The 27,644-nt window shown below is 36.3% G+C and overlaps 1 protein-coding gene across 1 annotated transcript in view; it reads right to left on the bottom strand.

Annotated features, from left to right (window-relative positions):
- The window catches only part of LOC107459313 (induced during hyphae development protein 1-like), a 19,826-nt gene extending 1,835 nt beyond the window's left edge, over positions 1-17,991 (bottom strand). The window contains exon 1 of the mRNA XM_016077523.1: positions 17,949-17,991. Within this exon, the coding sequence (XP_015933009.1) occupies positions 17,949-17,991 (43 nt within the window). The remainder of the gene's footprint in view (positions 1-17,948) is intronic.
- Positions 17,992-27,644: the final 9,653 nt, after the last annotated feature.

Raw genomic sequence — 27,644 nt, 5'->3', positions numbered from 1 at the left:
CTGCCGCAAGAAGAGTCAGATGAGATAGAGATAGAGGACGCGATGGAGAAGAGGGGAAGGTGTGGTGTTTTCCTTCACTGCCATTGCTGTTTGAGGCTGACCGGAAGAGTGGAGGTGACGGTGGCTGATGAGCAGATATTTTATACGCTTTTTGGGGTATTTTCATATAGTTTTTAGTAGGATCTAGCTACTTTTTAGTATATTTTTATTAGTTTTTATGCAAAATTTATATTTCTGGATTTTGCTATGAGTTTGTGTATTTTTCTGTGATTTCAGGTATTTTTTGGCTGAAATTGAGGGATCTAAGCAAAAATCTGATTCAGAGGCTGAAAAAAGATTGCAGATGCTGTTGGATTCTGACCTCCCTGCACTCGAAATAGAATTTTTGGAGCTACAGAACTCCAAATGACGCGCTCTCAATTGCGTTGGAAAATAGACATCCAGGAATTTCCATCAATATATAATAGTTTATACTTTGTCCGAGTTTAGATGACGCAATATAGCATTCAACGCCAGCTCTCTGCCTTATTCTGGCGTTAAACGTCAGAAACAAGTTGCAAGCTAGAGTCAAACGCCAGAAACAAGTTACAAACTAGCGTTCAACTCCAAAGAAGGCCTCTACATGTGAAAGCTTCAATGCTCAGCCCTAACACACACCAAGTGGGCCCTGAAAGTGGATTTCTGCACTATCTATCTTAGTTTACTCATTTTCTGAAAACCTAGGTTACTAGTTGAGTATAAAAACTACTTTTAGAGATTTATTTTGTACCTCATGACATTTTTTACATCTAAATTTGTATCTTGGACGGCATGAGTCTCTAAACCCCATGGTTGGGGGTGAGGAGCTCTATTGTGTCTCGATAAATTAATGCAATTACTTCTGTTTTCTATTCAATCACGCTTGTTTCTATTCTAAGATATTCATTCGCACTTCAACATGATGAATGTGATGATCCATGACACTCATCACCATTCTCAACCTATGAACGCGTGCCTGACAACCACTTCCGTTCTACCTCAGATTGAATGTATATTTCTTGGGTTCCTGGTCCATGCGTTTGATTGCCTCTCCTAATGACAGAACCTTCAATTCTTTGAGATTAGAGTCTTCGTGGTATAAGCTGGAAACAATTGACAGCATTCTTGAGATCCGAAAAGTCTAAACATTGTCTGTGGTATTCCGAGTAGGATCTGTGATGGGATGACTGTGCCGAGCTTCAAACTCATGACTGTTGGGCGTAGTGACAGACGCAAAGGACCAATAGATCCTATTCCAACATTAGTGAGAACCAACAGATGATTAGCCATGTACATGGACCCTTTTCACTGAGAGGACGGCTGGTAGCCATTGACAACGGTGATCCACCAACATACAGCTTGCCATGGAAGGAGACCTGTGTGCGTGAAGAAGAAGACAGTAGAAAAACAGAAATTCAGAAGACAGAGCATCTCCAAAACTTCAACCTGTTCTCCATTACTGCATAACAAGTATCATTTAATTCATGCTCTTTTACTTTTCGCAATTAAAACTAAGAACCACTATTGATATCCTGACTAAGAATAATAAGATAACTGATAAACCACTATTTTATGGTTTATCTTGTGCTCAATTGAGTGGTTTTTATCAACTCTTTTCCCACTTATTCATATGATTTGCATGTTTTACATTTTCCTTCCTGATTCTGTGCTATGATTGAAAACATGCTTCTTTGGTCTTAATTTTTCTATGTTTAATCCTCTCTTATTACCTTTTGATGAGTTGATATGTGTGTTAAGTGATTTCAGAGATTATAGGGCAGGAATGGCTTAGAGGATGGAAAGGAAGTATGCAAAACTGGAAGGAATACAAGGAACTGAAGGAACTGCTAAAGCTGTCCAGCCTGACCTCTTGGTACTAAATCAATCATAACTTGAGCTACAAAGGTTCAAATGACGCGGTTCCAGTTGCGTTAGAAAGCTAACATCCGGAGCTTCGTAATGATATATAATTTGTCATAGTTTCCCCGAAGTTAGGCGACAGAACGTGTGGATGATGTGCCCGCGTCGCATCTGCGAATTTCAATCCACGCAAACGCGTGGACGACGCCTCCGCGTCACTTTCTCGCTACCTGTACGTACCAAAAAACGTTGGGGACGATTTCTGGGCTGTTTTTGACCCAGTTTTCAGCCCAGAAAGCACAGATTAGAGGCTATAAAGTGGGAGAATCCATTCATTCATGATATACTTCATATACAACATACATTCATCCATAAGTCACACTTTTCATAATTTAGATGTAGTTTTTAGAGAGAGAGGTTCTCTCCTCTCTCTTAGGATTAGGATTAGGATTCCTCTTAAAAGATTTAGGAATATTTTCATCTTCTTTATCTCAGGTTCAATGTTCTTTTTATTTATTTTCTCTTTTATTTGTTTATGAACTTTTCATGTTAGGATTTTCTTAATTAATATAATTTGAGGTATTTCAGACTCATGATTGCTTTCTTTTATTTATTATATAAATAATTTAGATTTTTTCCTTTTGGCTTTGGTTGATTAATTGGTAACTCTTGAGTTGTCAAACTCATCGTAATTGATAATTGCTATTTTTTGCTAATTGAATTGAATTCCAATAACTCTAGTCCTTTCTTGGGAATTGACTAGGACTTGAGGATCAAACTAATTAGTCCACTTGACTTTCCTTTGCTTTAGTAAAGGTTAACTAAGTGGGAAATTGATAAGGATAACTAGGATAGGACTTCCAGTTTTCATACCTTGCCAAGAGTCTTATTAGTTATTAATTTATTAATTCCCTGCAATCTATTTCTCTTATTCAAACCTTTCAAAAACCCAAAAATACTATTTTTCATAACCAATAATAAATCATACTTCCCTGCAATTCCTTGAGAAGACGACCCGAGGTTTGAATATTTCGGTTAATTATTTTTATTGGGTTTGTTAATTGTGACAACCAAACGTTTGTAAGAAAGGAATTCTTGTCGGTCTAGAAGCTATACTTACAACGGGAATTTATTTGTGAAAATTCTAGATCACGTGAGAGTTTTGTTCTTCAATAACCATAGCTTGCTTCAAGCCGGCAATCTCCGTGGGATCGACCGTTACTCACGTAAGGTATTACTTGGACGACCCAGTGCACTTGCTGGTTAGTTGTGCAGAATTACAAAGTGTGATTGTAATTTTTGTGCACCAAGTTTTTGGTGCCATTGCCGGGGATTGTTCGAGTTTGAACAACTGACGGTTTATTTTGTTACTTAGATTAGGAAAATTTTGTCTTTTTGGTTTAGAGTCTTTTACTTTCTTTTCAAAAAAATTTTCTTCAAAAATATTATTTTTCTTTATTAATTGTTAGCTTCTCATTGAGTCTAGTTGCATGTTTTAAGTTTTGTGTCCTTTGTGTTTTTGTCATCTAAAAAAAATAGTTTTTCTCTGTTCAATCCTTGCATTTATTGAATGTGTTTATGTTCTTGGAAATAGTTGCTCCTTTGAGTCTTCCTTTCTAAAATATTTTTAAAAATAATTTTTCTTTGATTAAATCTTGTGCCAAATTTTAAGTTTGGTGTTCTCTTGTTAATTTTTCTTTAGTTTTCGAAAATTTTATTTTGGTTTTCTAAAAATTTTAAGTTTGGTGTTCTTTCTTTTTGTTCTTGTTGTTCTTGTGAGTCTTCAAAGTGTTCTTGAGTCTTCTTTGTGTTTTGATCTTAAAATTTTTAAGTTTGGTGTGCCTTGGTATTTTTCTTCCAAAATTTTCGAAAACAAGGAGCATTGGATCTAAAAATTTTAAGTCTTGTGTCTTTTGTGTGTTTTCTCTTTCATAATAAAATTCAAATATAAAAAATATATTTTCCTTTAATTACTCATTAATTTTCGAATTCCTTGGGTTGACTTGGTCAAAATTTTTAAAATCATACCTTTTTCAAAAACTTCCTAACCACTTTCTCTCTTCTCATTTTTTTGAGAATCCTCATAAAATATTTTCAAATCTTCTTTTTTTATTTTAATTTTTTTATTTTATTATTTCAAAAAAATATATAAATTAATAAATAAATATAATAAAATAAATAAAATAAATCCACATCATCTCCCTTTCTCCATCATGGACCTAAGTAGAAATGAACAGTCCAGAAGGATTCTGGGGTCATATGCTAACCCCACTACTGCTTCATATGGGAGTAGTATATGTATACCCTCCATCGGAGTCAGTAGTTTTGAGTTGAATCCTCAACTCATTATCATGGTGCAGCAAAATTGTCAGTATTTCGGTCTTCCACAGGAAGAACCTACTGAGTTTCTGGCACAGTTCTTACAAATTGCTGACACAGCACATGATAAGAAAGTAGATCAGGATGTCTACAGATTGTTACTATTTCCATTTTTTGTAAAAGACCAAGCTAAAAGGTGGTTAAATAACCAACCTAAAGCTCGCATAAGAACATGGAAACAGTTGTTAGACAAATTTCTGAATCAATATTTCCCCCCTAAGAGGATGACACAGCTAAGGCTGGACATCCAAGGCTTTAAACAAGAGGATAATGAATCCCTTTACAATGCCTGGGAGAGGTACAGAGAGATGCTAAGGAAATGCCCTTCTGAAATGTTTTCAGAATGGGTGCAGTTAGACATCTTCTACTACGGGCTTACAGTAAAAGCTCAGATATCTCTAGATCACTCAGCTGGTGGATCTATACACATGAGAAAAATAATTGAAGAGGTTCAAGAGCTCATTGATACAGCTGCTAGAAATTAGCATCTGTACTTAAGTAGTGAGTCCTCCATAAAAGAATAGGCTAAGGCAGTATCCACTGAACTTAGTCCTCCAGAACAAGTTGCTGAAATCAATAAGCAATTATGCTATCTGACAGAACAGTTGGCGGAATTTAGAGAGATGTTATAAGACACTAAGGATGCTAACAGGAACATGGAAGTACAACTTGACCAGACAAGACAGCAGTTATCAAAACAGATAACAGAAGAGTGCCAAGCAGTTCAATTAAGGAGTGGAAAAAGATTGAATACCTCAACTCAAAGTAGCAGAAAGCCAAGAAAAGAACAAATAATAGAGGATGAGCAGACTGCTATCCAAAATCCCTCTGAGGATAGTAAGACCCCAGAGAGGAATGATTCTGGCGTTCAAACACCAGAAAAGGGTGAAAAACTTGCGTTAAACGCCAGAAAAGGGAGAAAAATTGGCGTTAAACACCTAACCCATGTTCAGTTCTGGCGTTCAAACACCAGAAAAGGGAGGGAATCTGGCATTAAACGCCAATCCAGCCCCCAATCCTAGTGTTCAAACGCCTATGAGGGGTCAGACACTTGCAAGTGCTGATAATAACTCCCTCAAGAAGGCTTCTCAACCCACCTCTGTAGGAAATAAACCTGCAGCAACCAAGGTTGAAGAATACAAAGCCAAAATACCTTATCCTCAGAAACTCCGCCAAGCAGAACAGGATAAACAATTTGTCCGCTTTGCAGACTATCTCAGGACTTTTGAAATCAAGATTCTGTTTGCAGAGGCACTTGAGCAAATACCCTCTTATGCTAAGTTCATTAAAGAGATCTTAAGTCATAAGAAGGATTGGAGAGAAACTGAAAAAGTTCTTCTCACTGAAGAATGCAGTGCAATCATTTTAAAGAGCTTACCAGAAAAGCTTAAGGATCCTGGAAGCTTTATGATACCATGCACATTAGAGGGTACCTGTACCAAGACAGCTCTATGTGATCTTGGGGCAAGTATCAACCTAATCCCTGCATCTACTATCAAAAAGCTTGGCTTGACTAAAGAGGTCAAACCAACCAGGATATGTCTTCAACTTGCTGATGGCTCCATTAAATACCCATCAGGCGTGATTGAAGACATGATTGTCACAGTTGGGCCATTCGCCTTTCCCACTGACTTTGTAGTGCTGAAAATGGAGGAGTATAAGAGTACAACTCTCATTCTAGGAAGACCTTTCCTAGCAACTGGACGAACTCTCATTGACATCCAAAAAAGGGAAGTAACCCTGAGAGTCAATGACGATGAGTTTAGGCTAAATGCTATTGAAGCAATGAAGCACCCAGACACATCAAAAGACTGCATGCGTGTCGATATTATTGACTCCCTGGTACAGGAGATCAGTATGGCTGAGAGTCTCGAATCAGAGCTAGAGGATATCTTTAAAGATGTTCAGCCTGATCTGGAGGAACCAAAGAAAATAAAAGAACCTCTGAAAATTCCTCAAGAAGAGGAGAAATCTCCTAAACCTGAGCTCAAACCACTACCACCATCCCTAAAATATGCTTTTCTGGGAGAAGGTGAAACTTTTTCTGTAATCATAAGCTCTACCTTAGAGCCACAGGAAGAAAAAGCACTAATTCAGGTGCTAAGAACACACAAGACAGTTCTTGGATGGTCCATTAGTGATCTCAAGGGCATTAGCCCAGCCAAATGCATGCACAAGATCTTACTGGAGGTTAATGCCAAACCAATGGTTCAACCACAAAGGCGGCTGAATCCAGCCATGAAGGAGGTGGTGCAGAAAGAGGTCACTAAATTACTAGAGGCTGGGATTATTTATCCCATTTCTGATAGCCCCTGGGTGAGCCCTGTCCAAGTTGTACCCAAAAAGGGAGGTATGACAGTGGTTCATAATGAAAAAAATGAACTGGTTCCTACAAGAACAGTTACGGGGTGGCGTATGTGTATTGACTACAGAAGACTCAATACAGCCACCAGAAAGGATTATTTTTCTTTACCATTCATAGACCAAATGCTAGAAAGACTAGCAGGTTATGACTATTACTGCTTCTTGGATGGCTACTCAGGCTACAACCAAATTGCAGTAGATCTCCAGGATCAAGTGAAAACGACATTCACATGTCCATCTGGAGTATTTTCCTACAGAAGGATGCCATTTGGTCTGTGTAATGCACCGGCAACCTTTCAGAGATGCATGCTCTCTATTTTCTCTGATATGATGGAAAAATTTTTGGAAGTCTTCATGGACGACTTCTCGGTATTTGGAGATTCATTCAGCTCCTGTCTTGACCATTTAGCACTTGTTCTGAAAAGGTGCCAAGAGATCAACCTGGTTTTAAACTGGGAGAAATGTCACTTTATGGTGACTGAAGAAATTGTCCTTGGACACAAAATTTTGAACAAAGGGATAGAGGTGGACCAAGCCAAGGTAGAGGTAATTGAAAAATTACAATCACCTACCAATGTTAAGGCAATCAGAAGCTTTCTGGGACATGCAGGATTCTATAGGAGGTTTATAAAGGATTTTTCAAAAATCACAAAACCTCTGAGTAACCTGCTAGCTGCTGATACACTATTTGTCTTTGACACAGAGTGTTTGCAGGCCTTTGAGACTCTGAAGGCTAAGTTGGTCACAGCGCCTATTATTTCTGCACCGGACTGGACATTATCATTTAAACTAATGTGTGATGCCACTAACCATGCTATTGGTGCAGTATTGGGACAGAGGCATGACAAGCTTCTGCACGTCATTTACTTCGCCAACCGTGTTCTAAATAACGTGCAGAAAAATTACACAACCACAGAAAAGGAATTGCTTGCAGTGGTTTATGCCATTGACAAGTTCAGATCCTATTTGGTAGGATCAAAAGTGATTGTGTACACTGACCATGCTGCTCTTAAATATCTACTTACAAAGCAGGATTCAAAACCCAGGCTCATAAGATGGGTGTGCTTCTGCAAGAGTTTGATATAGAAATAAGAGACAGAAAAGGGACAGAGAATCAAGTAGCAGATCACTTGTCCCGGATAGAACCAGTAGAAGGGATGCCTCTCCCCCCACTGAGATCTCTGAAACCTTTCTGGATGAGCAACTCTTTGCCATTCAGGAAGTGCCATGGTTTACAGACATTGCAAACTATAAAGCTGCAAGATTCATTCCCAAGGAGTACAGCAGGCAGCAAAAGAAAAAATTACTTTCTGATGTGAAGTACTACTTGTGGGATGAACCATATCTCTTCAAGAGATGCGCAGACAGAATAATCCATAGGTACGTGCCTAGAGAAGAGGCGCAGAAGATCCTATGGCATTGCCATGGCTCACAATATGGAGGACATTTCGGAGGTGAGCGATCAGCCACCAAGGTCCTTCAATGTGGCTTCTACTGGCCTACACTCTATAGAGACTCCCGAGAGTTTGTACGTAACTGTGACTATTGCCAGAGAGCTGGTAATCTACCTCATGGTTACACCATGCCTCAACAAGGGATCTTAGAGATTGAGTTGTTTGATGTATGGGGTATTGACTTCATGGGGCCTTTCCCACCATCATACTCAAACACTTACATTCTGGTGGCAGTAGACTATGTATCTAAATGTGTGGAGGCAATTGCAACACCTACTAATGATACTAAGACAGTCCTGAAGTTCCTCCAGAAATATATCTTTAGCAGATTTGGTGTCCCTAGAGCACTAATCAGTGATGGAGGCACTCATTTCTACAATAAACAGCTTTATACTGCCATGGTCCGATATGGGATTAGCCACCAGGTGGCAACTCCATATCATCCACAAACCAATGGGCAAGCTGAAGTCTCTAATAGAGAATTAAAAAAAAATCCTAAAACGGACTATAATTGCCCGTAGAAAGGATTGGGCAAAGAGCTTGGATGATGCTCTATGGGCATACAGAACAGCATTCAAGACTCCTATAGGAACCTTTTCATACCAGCTTGTGTATGGGAAGGCCTGTCACCTGCCCGTGGAACTGGAGCATAAAGCCTACTGGGCAGCCAGATTCCTAAACCTTGATGCCAAATTAGCTGGAGAGAAAAGATTGCTCCAGCTGAATAAGCTAGAGGAATTCAGACTCAATGCTTTTGAAAATACCAAAATTTACAAGGAAAAAGCAAAAGGATGTCATGATAAGAACTTGTCATCCAGAGTCTTTGAGCCAGGACAAAAGGTTCTGCTATTTAACTCTAGGCTCAGGCTATTTCCTGGGAAACTAAAATCTCGGTGGAGAGGACCATATGTTATTACAGGTGTGTCACCATATGGATATGTAGAGCTTCAGGATATTGATTTTGGCAAAAAGTTCATTGTTAATGGACAGAGAGTCAAACATTATCTTGAAAGCAATTTTGAGCAAGAATGCTCAGAACTGAGACTAGATTAAGGCTTAGTAAGATCCAGCTAAGGACAATAAAGAATCGCTTGCTAGGAGGCAACCCAGCCATTACTGTAGTTTATTTGTTATTTCAATAACAATTATAGGAGTTTAATAAATTATTATCAGAATAAATTCTCATTTACAGGAGTTCATAGAGTTACAGAAGGGTTCAGAGTAGAGAGCAGAGAAAAGAAACCCACTGGCACGAAAACGCCAGTAAGAGGCACTTTAGGGCGTTAAACGCCAGTAACGATACCTTTCTGGGCATTTAACGCCCACTGACAAAGGCTTTCTGGCGTTTAACGCTAGCAAGGGTACCTGGCTGGGCGTTAAACGCCCAAAACAAGCAACAAATGGGCGTTAAACGCCCAAAACAGGCAACATTTGGGCGTTTAACGCCAGGAACGTGGAGGGAAGGTAGTTTTGTTTTCCAACTCAATTTTTTTATTTTTTTATGTTTTCATCCATAATTTCTTGCATAAACATATTAAAAATCCTCATTTTTCAATTTCAAATTTCAAAAATAACTCTTAATCCTAAAAATCTTTTCTTCTTTTCAAATCTTTTTTCAAAACTCATATATCTTTTTTATTTCTTTTCAAATCTTTTGCAACATCCATCTATCTTTTTAATATCTTTTCAAATCTTTTTCAACTCATCATACTATCTTTTTCAATTTAGTTTTATCCTTTTCAAAATCCTCTCATATCTTTTCAATTTTAAAATTACATCATTTGCATTTCATACTTATCTTTTACAAATCATATCTTCTATCATATCTTTTTCAAAAAAATTTTCAAACCCACTAAATTCACATTTGGCCACCCCCTCTCCTCCACAATTTGAATTTAGCTCTCCTCCTTCTCCTCTCCTTTCCTTTCTTTTGCTTGAAGACAAGTAAACCTCTAAGTTTGGTGTGTTTTGCGTGATCACTGAGCTAAGACTCTCTAAGATCATGGCTTCTAAGGGAAAACAAACCACTTCAAGATGTAAGAAAGAGAATAATCCAAAATCACTTTGGAATCAAGAGAGGTTCTTAACCAAGGAACATTCGGAACATTACTAGAAAATAATGGGTCTAAGGTCAGTGATCCTGGAAGTTAAATTCAATCTGAAAGAAGACGAATATCCGGAGATCCAAGAGTAGATTCGAAACAGAGGCTGGAAAATTCTAGCTAATCTTGAGACAAAGGTGTGTAGAAATATGGTTCAAGAATTCTACTCAAATCTGTGGCAAACAGAGAGGCAGAGAATGATTGGAACCGCTTTTTATACCTTTCAAACCATGGTTAGAGGGAAGATTATTTACTTCGACCTGGACAGAATAAGAGAGGTCTTCAAGCTGCCTCAACTACAAGATGATCCAGAATCCTTTAATAGGAGAATAGTGAGAGTAGATAAGCACTTGGACCAAGTTCTAGAGGACATATGCATCCCTGGAGCCAAGTGGATAACCAACAGAAAGGGTGTCCCAAATCAACTCAAGAGAGGGGATCTCAAACCAGTTGCTAGAGGCTGGCTGGATTTCATTGGGCGTTCCATACTACCCACCAGCAACCGCTCTGAGGTCACTGTCAAAAGAGCAGTGATGATCCATTGAATTATGCTGGGAGACAAAGTGGAGGTTCATCATCTGATTTCTTGTGAGCTTTACACAATTGCAAACAAGAACTCCACTGAAGCCAAATTGGCCTACGCAAGCTTGATTTCTCTGCTATGTAAAGATGCTGGGGTAAAGATAGGAGTAGATGAGTATATCTCAGTCGACCACCCAATCACAAAAAAAGTCAATGGAAGGAGTTCCTCCCAGAAATCTCTCAGATTGACTACTAGACCCACCTAGAAGCATCTGTCACCAAGCTGCAAGAAACTATGGATCAACTTAAAGAAGAACAGCAGAATCAAAATAGCATGCTTTGCAAACTGCTTAAGGAACAGGAGAAGCAAGGGCGTGAGCTACAGGAGCTGAAGCGCCAGAAGCTGTCTCTTAAAGGACCAGACACCCCACAGATTTAAGGAGCATCCATCTCCCAAAATAGAGGTTGTTGAGTCCTAATCTTAACTCTGTAATAACTTCTGCTATTAGAGATCTATCTTAGGAGTCATATGAGTAGTATTAGTTGGTATTTTTATTTTTATTTTTATCATATCCAAGTAAGCTATAATTTATTTTTTTCATCATCATTAAACATGAATGAAATAGCATATATTTTTAGAATAAGGAAGCAACTTTTTCGAGTTCTTAATAAGAAAAATTCAAATTATTTATATGTGGTGGTAACACTTTTTGTTTTCTAAAAGAATGCTTAAACAGTGCATATTTTTTATCTTGTTGTTTATGAATGTTAAAACTGTTGGCTCTTGAAAGAATGATGAAAAAGAGAAATGTTATTGATAATCTGAAAAATCATAAAATTGATTCTTGAAGTAAGAAAACCAAAAGGCAAGGGTAAAAAAAAGGATTCAAGGCTTTGAGCATTAAGGGATAGGAGGGCCAAAGGAATAAAATCCTGGCCTAAGCGGCTGAATCAAGCTGTCCCTAATCATGTGCTTGTGGCAAGCAGGTCCAAGTGTAAAGCTTGAGACTGGGTGGTTAAAGTTGTAATCCAAAGAGTGTGCTTAAGAACTCTGGACACCTATAATTGGGGACTTTAGCAAAGCTGAGTCACAATCTGAAAAGGTTCACCCAGTTATGTGTCTGTGACATTTATGTATCCGGTGATAATACTGGAAGGCAAAGTTGTTAGGGCCATGGCCAAGACTCATAAAGTAGCTGTGTTCAAGAATCAATATACTAAACTAGGAGAATCAATAACACTATCTGAATTCTGAGTTCCTATGGATGACAATCATTCTAAACTTCAAGGGATGAAGTGAGATGCCAAAACTGTTCAAAAGCAAAAAGCTACTAGTCCCGCTCATCTAATTAGAATTGAGCTTCATGTAAAACTCTGAGATTGCCTCTTGATCTTCGTGCTATCCTATTTTGTTTATCTAGTTGCTTAGGGACAAGCAACAGTTTAAGTTTGGTGTTGTGATGAGCGGATATTTTATACGCTTTTTTGGGGTATTTTCATATAGTTTTTAGTAGGATCTAGCTACTTTTTAGTATATTTTTATTAGTTTTTATGCAAAATTCACATTTCTGGACTTTGCTATGAGTTTATGTATTTTTCTGTGATTTCAGGTATTTTCTAGCTGAAATTGAGGGACCTGAGCAAAAATCTGATTCAGAGGCTGAAAAAGGACTGCAGATGTTGTTGGATACTGACCTCCCTACACTCGAGATAGAATTTTTGGAGCTACAAGAGTGCAAATGACACGTGGTGGACGAAATTGTGATCATCAATAATGGCTCTTTGGTATGTGCATCTGTTAACTCAGCACTTTCTTTCCACAACTTCGCTCAACTAACCAGCAAGTGTACTAGGTCGTCCAAGTAATAAACCTTACATGAGTAAGGGTCGATCCCACAGAGATTGTTAGTATGAAGCAAGCTATGGTCATCTTGTAAATTCCAGTCAAGCGGATTCAAATGTGATTGGATTAGATAATTAAAAGATAAATAAAATAGGATAGAAATACTTATGTAAATTAATGGTGGGAATTTCAGATAGGCGTATGGAGATGCTGTGCTCCTTCTGAATCTCTGCTTTTCTACTGCTTTCTTCCAATTTTTATCACTCCTTTCTATGGCAAGCTTCTTGTAGGGCATCACCGTTGACAATGGCTACATCATATCCTCTTAGTAAAAATGGTCCAAATGCTCGGTCACAGCACGGCTAATCATCTGTCGGTTCTCAATCAGGTTGGAATAAGATCCATTGATCCTTTTGCGTCTGTCACTACGCCCAGCCTTCAGGAGTTTGAAGCTCGTCACAGTCATTCAATCCCGAAATCCTACTCGGAATACCACAGACAAGGTTAGACTTTCCGGATTCCCATGAATTCCGCCATCAATTCTAGCTTATACCACGAAGATTCTGATCAAGGAATCTAAGAGATATGCGCCCGGCCTAAGGTAGAACGGAAGTAGTTGTCAGTCACGCGCGTTCATAAGTGAGAATGATGATGAGTGTCACGGATCATCACATTCATCAAGTTGTAGTGCAACGAATATCTTAGAACAGGAATAAATCAAATTGGATAGAAGATAGTAGTAATTGCATTAAAACTTGAGGTACAACAGAGCTCCACACCCTTAATCTATGGTGCGTAGAAACTCTACCGTTGAAAATACATAAGTGATGAAGGTTCAGGCATGGCCGAATGGCCAGCCCCCAAAAAGTGATCAATAGTCTCCTAAGATGGATAAAAAAAATAAAACTGAGACCAAAGATACATAATACACTAGTAAAAAGTTCTATTTATACTAAACTAGCTACTAGGGTTTATAGAAGTAAGTAATTGATGCATAAATCCACTTCCGGGGCCCACTTGGTGTATGTTTGGGCTGAGCTTGATCTATCCACGAGCTGAGGCTTATCTTGGAGTTGAATGCCAAGTTGTAATGTGTTTTGGGCGTTCAACTCTGGTTCGTGACGTGTTTCTGGCGTTTGACTCCAGAATGTAGCATGGAACTGGCATTGAAAGGTATGGACTATTATATATTGCTAGAAAGCTCTGGATGTCTACTTTCCAACGCCGTTAAGAGCGCGCCATTTGAAGTTTTGTAGCTCCAGAAAATCCATTTCGAGTGCAGGGAGGTCAGATTCCAACAGCATCAGCAGTCCTTTGTCAGCCTTCTTATCAGAGTTGTGCTTAGGTCCCTCAATTTCAGACAGAAAATACCTGAAATCACAGAAAAACACACAAACTCATAGTAAAGTCCAGAAATATGAATTTATCATAAAAACTAATAAAAACATCCCTAAAAGTAACTAGATCATACTAAAAACTACCTAAAAACAATGCCAAAAAGCGTATAAATTATCTGCTCATCAACACGCTCTTAATTGCGTTGGAAAGTAAACATCCAGAGATTTTCAGCAATATATAATAGTTCATACTTTGTTTGAGTTTAGACGACACAAACTGGCATTCAACGCCAGCTCTCTACCCTATTCTGGCGTTAAACGCCAGAAACAAGTTGCAAGCTAGAGTCAAACGCCAAAAACAAGTTACAACTGGCGTTTAACTCCAAAGAAGGCCTCTACATGTGAAAGCTTCAATGCTCAGCCCCAACACACACCAAGTGGGCCCTGGAAGTGGATTTCTGCACTATCTATCTTAGTTTACTCATTTTCTAAAAACCTAGGTTACTAGTTGAGTATAAAAACTACTTTTAGAGATTTATTTTGTACCTCATGATATTTTTTACATCTGAATTTGTATCTTTGACGGCATGAGTCTCTAAACCCCATGGTTGGGGGTGAGGAGCCCTGCTGTGTCTCGATGAATTAATGCAATTACTTCTGTTTTCTATTCAATCACGCTTGCTTCTATTCTAAGATATTCATTTGCACTTCAACATGATGAATGTGATGATCCGTGACACTCATCACCATTCTTAACCTATGAACGCGTGCCTGACAACCACTTCCGTTCTACCTCAGATTGAATGTATATCTCTTGGGTTCCTGGTCCATGCGTTTGATTGCCTCTCCTGACGACAAAGCCTTCAATTCTTTGAGATTAGAGTCTTCGTGGTATAAGCTAGAAAAAATTAGCAGCATTCCTGAGATCTGGAAAGTGTAAACCTTGTCTGTGGTATTCCGAGTATGATCTGGGATGGGATGACTATGACGAGCTTCAAACTCATGACTGTTGGGTGTAGTGATAGACGCAAAAGGATCCATGGATCCTATTCCAACATTGGTGAGAACCAACAGATGATTAGCCATGTACATAGACCCTTTTCACTGAGAGGACGGCTGGTAGCTATTGACAACGGTGATCCACTAACATACAGCTTGCCATTGAAGAAGACATGTGTGCGTGAAGAAGAAGACAGTAGAAAAGCAGAAATTCAGAAGATAGAGTATCTCCAAAACCTCAACATGTTCTCCATTACTGCATAACAAGTATCATTTAATTCATGCTCTTTTACTTTTCGCAATTAAAACTAAGAAGCACTATTGATATCCTGATTAAGACTAATAAGATAACCATAGCTTGCTTCAAGCTGGCAATCTCCGTGGGATCGATCCTTACTCACGTAAGGTATTACTTGGACGACCTAGTGCACTTGCTGGTTAGTTGTGCGGAATTACAAAGTGTGATTGTAATTTTCGTGCACCAGTGGTGCTGCTGCGTGTGACAACAAACGGTTGCGTTGTCGCCCAAGCTCTCTATCGATATTGATGGACAAGAGAAATAAGATTTTTAGACACGTTTGGTTTTATGGGTTTGACTATTCGAGGTAGGGATGATTTTTCAAATTCAATTTACTATCAAGAATTGTTACAAGTCTATATTAATGTGAAAAATGTATTTTTATGATTTTTATAAGTTCTTAGATTGAATTGAGTTATTTTGGATGTCTTTAATTATTTGTTTGATTGAATTATTGATTGGTTGTGGTGGCTAGAAATTAATTTTTTATTGTTTATGTCGAAGTTGGTTTAAATTGTGATTTATTGGAACCAGTTTGATTTGGAATTGGTTTGATTTTATAAATGATTTGCTATTGGAGTTGGTTGGTTTTGGAAAAAGATTTAATATTAGAATTAGTTTTGTTGATTTATCGAAAATGATTTTGAGAATTGGAAATGATTTAAGATATGAAAATGATTTGATTTTGGAAGTGGTTTGATTTTGTAATGATTTAATACTGTAAATGGTTGAGAAGAGTTTGATAAATGGTTTGGTTGGGACACGAGAAGGGTGGCAAAGTCTAAGTTTTAGGAAAGGTGTTGTCGAATTTTTTATAAAACTTTGAGAGTTATATATTGTGGGGTTTTTAAACGGAATTAAAGAATGGATTGTTGAAATTGATTTGAGACTTTTGTTTTGGTGAAAAGAAGTTTTACAAAAGAGAAATGGATTTGAAATGTTTTTAAAGAGATATTTGGATATTTGAAAAAAATTTGGACAGTACGCAAGGGTTGTAGTTTAGTCCCACTTGCTCCAGGTCAAAATTTTAAAAGATTATGATTTTGAATGTGAGTTTTGACCTAGTAAAGATCGTGGTGGTATACTGCTTGTCCAATGTCGCAATGTCTATGGGGATCGTAGTGGTGTACCGCTCATAGATGGTGAGAATCGTGGTTATCTACCGCCCATGGGTGTGTGTTTTCCAATTGAAAATCTTGCGAGGATCATGGTAGTGTACCACTTGCAATGGTGAGGATCGTGGTGGTGTACCACTCATCAGGTACGGATCGTGGTGGTGTACTGCCTACCAGTTTTCAAGAGGATGATATTCGGGTTAGCTACGGAATGTGTCGTGTTTTGGCAAAGTAACTGACATGTGAGCTCACAGCCAGTAGGACAGGCATGCATCATACTGAATTTGTTTGCTTTTTCTGGGTGTGCTTAAGTGTTTTGGTTTGCCTATCTGATGATTTCTCTCTAATTATTATTTGTTGTACTTGCTGTAATTACTTTCTGATTATGTTTGCCTTTCATTGTTTGTGCCTGTGATCGATTCTGTTTTGGGTTTGAGTTTTGATGGAGATTTTTTTTAAATTGGAGGCCAAGTTGATTTGATTTGGGCCAGAGGCCGTAATTGGTTAGATCAGTTGTAAGTTTTAGTAAAAATAGTTTCTTAGTAGGTGGTGAAATGTATGAAATGTTATTTTGCGTGAAATTTTTATAAGAAAATATGACTTTTAAATTTGGATTATAAAATGACGAATCACTGCGATGAAAATAGTTTTATTTAAAATATCTTCTTATAACAATTCTTAAACCCTCTACTGAGAACCAACGAGGACGATGTTCTCACCCCCTATAGACTTCTCTTTTAAGGATGGACGAGGAAGCTCACAAATTTTTTTTTGTTAAGCTCTTAGATATGCTATGTTATGTTGTATACATGTTATAGATTCCCCTTGCCTTTATTATTATAAGCTTGTAAGAGGGATAGGAGTTGTAAATTTTGTATGTATATTATATTTATAAGCTACTTATGTAAGAAGTTTTGTATATATGTGTATGCTTGTTTGTTTTCAAGATAAAGCACTTTTTCGATTTTTTTCAAAGAAAACAGCGACACAGTTTCAAGTCAAAGGTTGCTATTTTATTATTAAGTATATGAAGTCGTTGTAATACTTTTTGATATTAGAGTGGTATAGCCGGAAGCATGACATTCTGATAGCGAGGGTATTACACCCAACATTAGATCTATTGTAAACTCTATCTCGCGTTGAGGAGAAAATTTGGGAATATTGTGCAAAAAGACCTCAGGAAATTTCCTTACCACGGGAATCTGCTCTAGGTTCTGTTCATTCTCAGCCAAACTGGCCGCTAAGAGAATATACCCTCTACACTCACTACTACTAAGGTTTATGACTATTGAGTTTAGATAATAGCTATGGAGAATATTGAGCGTACTAACAGATATAATCAAAGCAGTTTTCTTAAAATAATCAAGAAAGACATGATACATAGATAACCAATCTAATCCTAGGATAATATAAATACCAAGTAGAGAAAGACAAGCCCAATCATGCATGAAATATTTCTCTCTAATGATGAAAGACACACCTCTGCAAACTAAACTAGTCACAATATTTTATGCAATGGATGTGTGAACAGTCAAATCATACTCAAGTCTAGAGAGTCTTAATCCTAGCATGCATGCACATTCTATAGATATAAAGAAATGAGATGTGCCTGAATCATATAGTACATTTAGGGTTTTGCCTTGAACAGAACACTCACCTTGGATGAAGGAGTCAGACGTGGAAGCATCCTTAGCTGTCATTGCAAAAACCCTTCCTTATTGTTGGGGTTGAGGGGGAACCAGTCAATTCCTTTTGATGCGACAGTCTCTTGCATGTGGCCCGGTCTACCGCAGCTATAACAAACGCCTGATCCGAACTAGCAGGGTTTATTCCCATGGTTATTCGCACACTTAGCATAAGTGGGATCTGCTTGAGCTCTCTGGAGTTGTCTCTCTGAGTCCTATGACTAATTGTAACTCCCCATGTTGAACTGAGAGTTAGGATTTTAACTTGGTGGGTTTCGGCACTGTAGCTGACCGTCTCTTTTGAAATTCCTTCCTTGGTGTGCTAGGTTTCTGTTAAAATTCCTTGAGGAAAAGTCCTGACGGTTTGCTCGGGCCATTGCTAGCTTCTTGGTGCACTCCTCAGCTCAGTAGATTTTGTTCACCAACTCAGTAAAATTTTAGATTTCCAATGGTCCCATTAAGGCTAGCAGTTCCTCCCTAAGTTCTCCCTCATACTTGATATATTTTCATTCCTCAAACTCTGTGAGATTTTCATGACACACCTTCGAGAATCAGCATAAATCCTCAAATTTTCTACTGTACTCGGCCACATTCATACTCCCTTGTCTGAATTATAACAATTCCAAATCCTTTGCGATACAATAGGACGGAGAGAGGTACTTCTTGTAGAATTTGGTTTTGAAATTATCCCAAGTAATCGTGGTGTCTCCTTGACCCAGAAATTGGTGTACCCCTACCACTAATGCTATGTATCCCCGTTTAGCATATAAGCAGTGAACTCCACAGGTTATCTCTCAGGACGTGCTGCACCTGCAAAACTCGTTCCATAGCACGAAACCAATCATCTGCCTTGGTTAGGTTGGTGGTTCCAGAAAATTTGGGAGGAATGACCTTTAAAAAGGATGCCAAGTTCATTGGCCTATCACCCTCAATTGCACCATTCTCTTGCCTATTTTTGTCTCCGTTACCATTCCAATTGCCACTATCATGACGTCGTTTCATCCTGTCCACAGCTCTATTAGTCAGCAACGGAATCATACATAGCCGTAGTTATTGCGTTCATAGCTTCTAACAAAGCAACCGGGTCTAACGCCAACTCGGAATTCAAACTCGCTCTTCGAGGATCACACCTGTTTATGGCTGTTTGGGTCCTGTTAACACCAAACAATTAATATTAAGGTGATCAACCTTAACATATGCAGTTTAAGTGCTAATATTTCCAAAATAAATGCCTCCAAGCAATCATGCAATTATATCATAGGGATATTCGAGCAACATGATAAAAAAAAGCACAATATATGATGAAGCATAGCCAGTCTATTCCCCAAACTCTACTAAGGATGAATTACTCTGATACCAAATTGTAACGACCAAACTCCTAGCACGTCATGACCAATGCTAGTAGCTATGCTCTACTATTTGGCTTACCTTAAGAACTCTAGACTAGATATCTTAAGAATATAAATATAAGCCTATGTTGCTTATCAAGATCATGTGTTAGCCAAATATAAAAAGTAGATATAAGTTAAGCAATCAAAACATACAATATATAAATATACAAAAGCATAGTAATATTATATACTTCCCTTAGGCTCAGTTTAATACATCATAAAGATTACATCATCTGCTTATTTATATCACATATAGATATTTATAGACTCTTGTTCTTATATTAACAGGCCTTGACTCTACAAGAGGCACCCTATTTTAGGACCCATCTAACATGTAAATATTTACAAAAAATACTAGCCCTTTAAAAAATTTATACAAAGCGAGAAACAAGATCACACAACTACTACTACTACTGCTGCTGTTACTATTGCTACTACTACTGCTACTACTACTACTGCTACTGCTGCTACTACTACTGCTACTACTACTACTGCTGCTGCTACTGCCTGTTACTACTACTGCTATTGCTACTAATACTGATGCTGCTACTGTTACTACTACTACTACTACTACTGCTACTGTTACTGTTATTGTTACAACATTACTACATTTATTGCTATTGCTACTGCTACTACTACTGCTACTGCTACTACTACTACTCTATTGTTATTACTACTACTACTACTACTACTACTACTACTACTACTACTACTACTACTACTATTGCTACTGTTACTGGTACTACTACTGCCTACTATTATCGCTACTACTACTGTTGCTGCTACTACTACTGTTGCTACTACTACTATTACTACTACTGCTACTCCTACTATTACTACTACTACAAGCCATAGATCAATGATAGCTGAAAGAATAAAGAACATTGTGTTGAGATAAAAGGAGTCACTCTGACACATCATTAATATTGCTGCTGCTTGCCTCTCAAACGATTTTTGCTCCCACTGACTTGAGCGAACTAGAATACAGATCTTCAATCATCTAATCGATCTATATCTATGAGTCCTTCCTAAAATAGTTTTCACTCCCATTATCTTGAGCGAACTAGAATACAAATTTGTCATCATCTACTCAATCCATATCTTCGAGTCCTTTTGCGATGAGAATGATGACGATCCAATGCCCTCGGGAGCTGCCTGTTCGTCAGCCTCTCCCTAAGGGTTATTGAAGGGCTCGGCTATAGAAGATGGTGGTGGAGTGGTGAGCCTAGGTGCATTCGGAATCACTGGCTCCTGAGCGGCATCGAATGATGGCGGATACTCTGGGTCATAGATCATCAGGGACTCTGGCTCGGGATCTATTATATTCAAAGGATATAGAGGGAATGAGGACTAGGTGAAGCTCAGATAACAACATGTCATACGGTATGTCGGGGTCGAAGTCTGGGCTGAGCAAGGGATGAAAGAATGGATGGTTTGGAAGGTAGTATGTATGAGTACATGAAGTGCCCCAAAATTAAGGTGATCAGTCTTAACATGTCACACATAAGCACTTGATATTTTAAAAATGAATGCGTACAAACAAGCATGCAATTATATCATAGAGATATCTTAGTAGCATAGAGTAAAAGATAGAGTATGCAGTGAGGCATAGTTAGTCCATCCCTAGGCTCTACCAAGGACAAATTACTCTGATACCAAATTGTAACGACTCGACTTCTAGCACGTCATGACCAATTCTAGCCATTAGGTATTACCATTCAGTTGACCTTAGAAGCCTTATATTATATGAATATATGAATGAGCCTTCCTTACTTTCCGAATTTCGTGAGTTAGTGAATTCAAGAAAATAGATGCATCAGTTATGCAAGTAGCATATAGTAGAAAACATAAAGGACATTTATCACATAGATTGCCACTAGGGCATAGTTTTTTTCAAGATCATATGCAGGAAAAGTAAAATGGGTCTTTTAGATACATGCTATTAGTAAGTAATAATATATAAAAACCTCCTTATTGACTCTCAGGCCCCGGCCGACACAAAGGTCACCATAGTCTGGGACTTGACTAAGATATATATACAAAAGAAAATCTTATCCCTCAGAAAAATATATACATGGTGAAGGAAAATAATACTAGACTGTGGACCTGATACTACTCCTCCGGTGCAGAATCTTTTGAAGGACTGGAAGTCAAGTCGATAATCATCGGATCAACCCATGACAAACTATCCTTGGCCGAGTCAAGAAGCCATTGGAAATGGCTGACATGAAGGCTTCATCCAAAGGACCAAACTACTGGATCGTATCGATTGTAGGATCAAGTGGCGGATGGTTTGGAATGGGTTCCACAAGGATCTGGCTCGAGTACTGGATCAAACCACTCCAGGTAAATGGGCTAAATGTCAAAGAGAGATTTTGTCTTCTAATATGCTTAGTATAATGCCTAGGGTGGAAAAGGAAATTAGGCACCTCCAAGATGAATCTTGGACATCAAAAACTTATAAGGCTAATCAGGATCAAACTTCGGACTGTTGAATGGGTGCGAGAATAAACGATCGTGAAGAATGTACATTCGAGTGTGTGGCTCACCCCATACGATGATGATGCCTTATACGGTGTCCACATAGTTATATGCTGCAACAAACCTAAAGAAGAGGAATTCCAAGCCCATCTGTGAGAAAGGGGTAGATGGAGGGTGAGAACATAAGGTTCCCAACAAGATTCTTAAGAGGGAAGACTAAGGAGTTTGTGTACTTAGCTTGTGGGTCTACATTGTTTTGATGTTAAACTACTTAGATAGGAGAAGACTGACAAGGGTAGGCTAGCAGTAATAATCATGAATGCACACACACAATTACAAGCACACGGAGATACAACACACAAGTATGATGCATGCCTGATCTTAATGCAGGCCATGACTTACATTTATTACTTACTTAGTGCTTATCCTTTCATTTGCTGCTACTAGTAATTTATTATCATTAATCTCTTACTATTCTAATTATCATTGTTTATTATTTATTTATTTTGTTTTTCTTTAATTAAAAATAAGGTTCTTACAATCCTTCTTTGCCATTATTCTTGAATCGGATACTTTGGTGATGTTCTCCATAGTTACAAATGCACCTTCACATTTTTAAGAGACCATCGCGAAGGTATGTGAGTGAATCCAAAACCTTACAATTTGGATGATCAATGTTACTACTTGCATGAAGCTACGGTCTGTTTTACTTGATCAATTATATGAACATGAGTAAATGCTAGAAAAGGACAAACAAGCTTTTGTAGCACCCATATCAAAATGTTGGGGACAAGAAAGAGACATCTCAAGATATCAGATGACATCGTAGTGCACTATCAACAAGTACGTGATGATAGAAGTTCCGTAGGCAAGGGTCTATCATTATCATCAATGCTGCCAATGCAAAAGGAGAACACTGAGGAATAAGATGATGCCAACGATTACGTGGACCTATAGCATTAATTTGATTAATTGATTAGTATTTTAATGTTTGATTTAGTATATTTTGTATTGATATTTTTATGATTTAATATACAATATTATCCATATGAACATGAGTAGATGCTAGAAGAGGACAAATAAGTTTTTATAGTGCCCATGTTAAAATGTTGAGGAACAAGGAGGAGACATTCTTAATATGATAGGTAACATCATAGTGCACTATCAACAATAACGTGATGATAGCACACTACAAGAAATTATCAAAATAGCGACCGATTTTAGCAACTGAAAAAATTGGTTGCTAATAATGACTGATTTAGCAACCAATATAGAATTTCTAGGATCAGAAAAAATTGGTCGCTAAATCGGTTGCCAAATTATATTCAGTGACTAATTTTAGCGACCCACAAAATTGGTCACTAATAGCAACCGAATTAGCGACCGATCAATTTATTATACAACTAGAATATAGTTGGTCGCTAAATCGGTCGCTATTTTTTAATTTAGTGACCGAATTAGCAACCAAAACAAGAGAAGAAACGACTTTGGAATTTTTGGCCACAAAATCGGTCGCTATTTTTTAATTTAGCGATCGATTTTGCAACTAATAGAAAAATAGGGTGAAAAGTTATTTGGTCGCTAATTCGGTCGCTAAATCGGTTGCTAATTGTTAAGATAGCGACCAATTTTAGCGACCAACAAAATCGGTCACTAATAGCAACCGAATTAGCAACCGATAAGTTTATTATACAACCAGAATAAAGTTGGTCACTAATTCGGTTGCTATTTTTTAATTTAGCGACCAAATTAGCAATCAACACAAGATAATTAACGTCTTTGGAATTCTTGGTCACAAAATCGGTCACTATTTTTTTAATTTAGCGACCGATTTTGCAACCGACAGAGAAATAAGGTAAAAAATTATTTAGTCGCTAATTCGATTGCTAAAGCAATAGTCGCTAAATCGGTTACTAATTTAAATAAAATAATATAGTTACTGAAATACCCTCGCAAAGCCTAACTCAATTCACCCATATCATTCTCATATTCTCCAAACAATTACTGAGTTACAGCACCGTCTTTCTACTTGCATCTATGCAGCCGTCGCAGTCTGCTACGGCCTACGCCGCCGTCGCCTCGCTCTCGTGCTCCATGTAGTTCTTGTGCGACCTGTACAAAGACCAGAACGACCTCACCGACCAGCTCCCTTTATAGTCGGTGAATCTCTCGCTCCGTCGAGATTCGAATCGGCGCCAGAGAACCTCGATCTTGAGCGGAGAAACGAAATTGCCATGAAGCGCGAGTGGCGGAGTGAGGACTCACGCTCGATGAGGTTTTAGACGCGACCGACGGTAGAGGCGTCACTGGTGACAGAGAAACAATGGAAGGACGAAGAAGATGAGGAAAAAGAAGATGAGCTATTTGCGCAGTAGGAGCACAGTCGCATGTTAGCACAATCAAAGCAGACTGTGACGAGTTAAGATAGAAAATTGGTCGCTAATCCAGTAATTTTTTATAGTGACAGTTTCATAAGAAAGGATCCATCATCATCAATGCTGCCAATGCAAAAGAGATTGATGAGGAACAAGATGATGCAAGTGATTATATGGACCTATAACATTAATTTATTTAATTAATTAGTATTTAATGTTTGATTTGGTATATTTTGTATTGATACTTTTATGACTTAATATACAATATTATTTATATTGAGAATTGATAAATAATAGTTTTTTAATAAATTTTATAACAAGATTATGAATATAAAATAAATAAATAAATAAATATTATTTATTTAAGACATACTGATGAAAGAAATGTCGAAAACAGGCGGTTACAAAGTAGATAATTGGATTTATATTACCCTTAAATTTAGTGTAAATAAATTCAACAGTAATAAAAAAATATTATATACACTTTAAAAATAATTTTTTTTAAATTAGAAATAAAACTCAAACCCCACAACTTTTAGGTGAATACGAAGAAATTATATCTAGTGATAAACCTAAAAAATTTTAAAAGTGAGCGCAAAAATATATATACTAAAATAAATTTTGTTGAACATTATTAATTATATAGAGATATAAAAATTAAAAAGAGTTAGTGAACACTTTTATTCTTAAAATATTATTTATTATATATAATTTATAAAAACATATTTTTTATTTCTAAAACTTGAACTTAAAATATTTTAATTAAATTATAGATAATATTTTATCCTTACTAATTTTTTATGCATCTATTTAATTATGTATTGTAATTAAAATATTTTTTATTATTATTTTTAAAAATAAAAAATATATTTTAAATTAATAAATTAATCAATTTATTTTAAAAATTTATATGCAACATAGATACATATAATAGAACAAAAAATAAAAAATATGTACTAAAGATGAATAAATTAAGAATAAAATAAAATATATAAAGTCATGAAGAGAATAAAATGTTAGTTTAATATCTAAATTATAATTGTTTGAATTAAAATTTGTAATTAAAAATATCAAAAAGAGAAACAATGAAATTGGAAGATATATAGAGTCATCGATCTATATAAATTAAAAAATGGAGAATTTGAAATTTACATTTTGACGAAGAGAAGATGACCGCTAGACAAAAAATAGAAAAAGAAGGTCGAAAATATAAAAATAAGAAGAGGATTTAAGAGAATAAAAGAGTGGTGACACAAAATTAAATTTAATTAAATTAAATAATAGTCAAAATGATAGAAAAATAAAAAAATAAATTTGAAATTTTGGCCAATTAAATTTAATTTATTTGTAATAAGGTCATTTAAAATTTAAAATGAAGACATATTACATATAATTAGTTTTTTAAAAAAATTAAAAAAATACAGTAAAGGCAAGTTGTCACGACTTTGGACACACTACAACGCTACCATGTCGGCACTTGGACTTACTCAACTTCTTGAGTTAAGATCAAGTCAGCCTAACCCTCAAATACTTAGCAAGAAAGCTAAGAACACAAGAGAACACAAGAGAAAGGAAGTTTTGGTGGAAAGATCACTTTATTACTCAAGTGTTTATTACAACTGATTCACACATACCTCACACTAACTCTCACCTCCTATTTATAGACATCCACCTCCTCAATTGATGGTTAGAATTAAATCTAATCAACGACCTAGATTAATCATCTAGAACCTTCTTTACAAATATCCATCATACCACAACTTTCTAAATATTTCTAGATTTTTCCATACTACTTTTTATACTCCTATATACGTCCACACTCTTCTAGAATACTCTATGGCCTTCCAGAGTATTCTAGAACCTTCTAGAGTATTCCGGGACCTTCTAGAATATTCTAGAACGTTCCGGAACCATCTAGAGCATTTTCAAATTCTCTAAAAAACTCTATAAATACTATTAAATTTAATCTTCTAAAATTTACCGTGACAAAATGCTTCTCATTATTGTTATTAAATTCATCCCTAATTATATTATTTGAGTTATAATTTATTGATGTCTAAAAATAATATTTTTGTATATTTATAACTATTGTTTTATATATTTATAGATTCATTATACTTGTTTATGACACTTTATATAAATTATTAACATTTCTCTAATATATAATACACATTAAAAATATATAAAATCATATACATAAATATACACAACTATTGTTTTTGGGAGTGCATATAATATTTTAGAGAAATTGGTAACTACAAAAATGTATTTGTATGATTATATATAACATTTCAGTAGCTACTCATATAAAAGTGGCTAGAATAGCTTTCATATGAAGATAATATAAATGTCGTTGTTGAACAGTCAAATAAATTTGATTAAATTGTTACATAACAAATTTTACATCTCATCTATTTTCTTTATCTAAAATTCGTTCTAATTTTCAGGAAAATAATTACCAAACAATAACATCTCTCCTAATTTAACTGTTTAGGCTTTAAAAGTAAAGTTATATTATATTAAAGTATTAAACTATATTAATAAGAATAGAATTCAAATTCAATCCAATAATAAACCCCACATAAATTAGCATAATATCACAAGTAAAATTACTACAACAAATAAATATGAAAAGAGCAATGTGAGAAATTCTTTTCCGGTTAGCATCAACTGACTATTTTAAAGTTATTTTTTATTTATTTTAAAATTTATATTTTAAATCATAAATTATTAATATTAACTAATTAAAATTGATTCTCCATATTTTTATAAAAAACCAAAAGTTTTAATTAGTTCTTTAATTTTTAAAAAATTTAAAATTATTTATTTTTTATGTTTTCTAAAAATATAACATATATATTTATAAATTTTTATTCTTTCAAATAATAAAAACTTATAAATATGAATTATAATTTTAAATTATTACTCAATAAATATTACCAAAAAGATCAATTATATTTTGAGTAAGTAATCTAATAGTATTATTACGGAAGTGAATTTTCTTACTATTTTTTTACATATTTTTTATTGGTTTCAAATATAAAGTAAAAAAGTTATACATACCTTACAAAATAATTGAGAAAAAAAACGAGAGAATCCATTTTCGTAATATTACTATATATACAACACATGATTAATCTGCAACATTGTTATCTGGTATTATCTGCTGCAGCTACCCACCCACAGAATCCCGTTACGCGCTACATTACCATCCCAGTTCCCAGGCCACTAATGGCGCCCTTGGCACCTCATCGTTAACGTGTCCTCTCCCCATTCGCACCCCATATGACGTGTCGCCTCACCGAGACATATGCACTCTACCACCCCCAGCTCACTTTAGCATACGGACTTGGTATATATAATTCTTTTCTATTTCCCACCCATTTCAATATCCCAAAAACTTCGCATAAAAAAACACACT

Source organism: Arachis duranensis, chromosome 7, assembly GCF_000817695.3.
Source record: "Arachis duranensis cultivar V14167 chromosome 7, aradu.V14167.gnm2.J7QH, whole genome shotgun sequence".
NCBI classification, from domain to species: domain Eukaryota; kingdom Viridiplantae; phylum Streptophyta; class Magnoliopsida; order Fabales; family Fabaceae; genus Arachis; species Arachis duranensis.
This window is presented reverse-complemented; position numbering and strand designations above follow the sequence as displayed.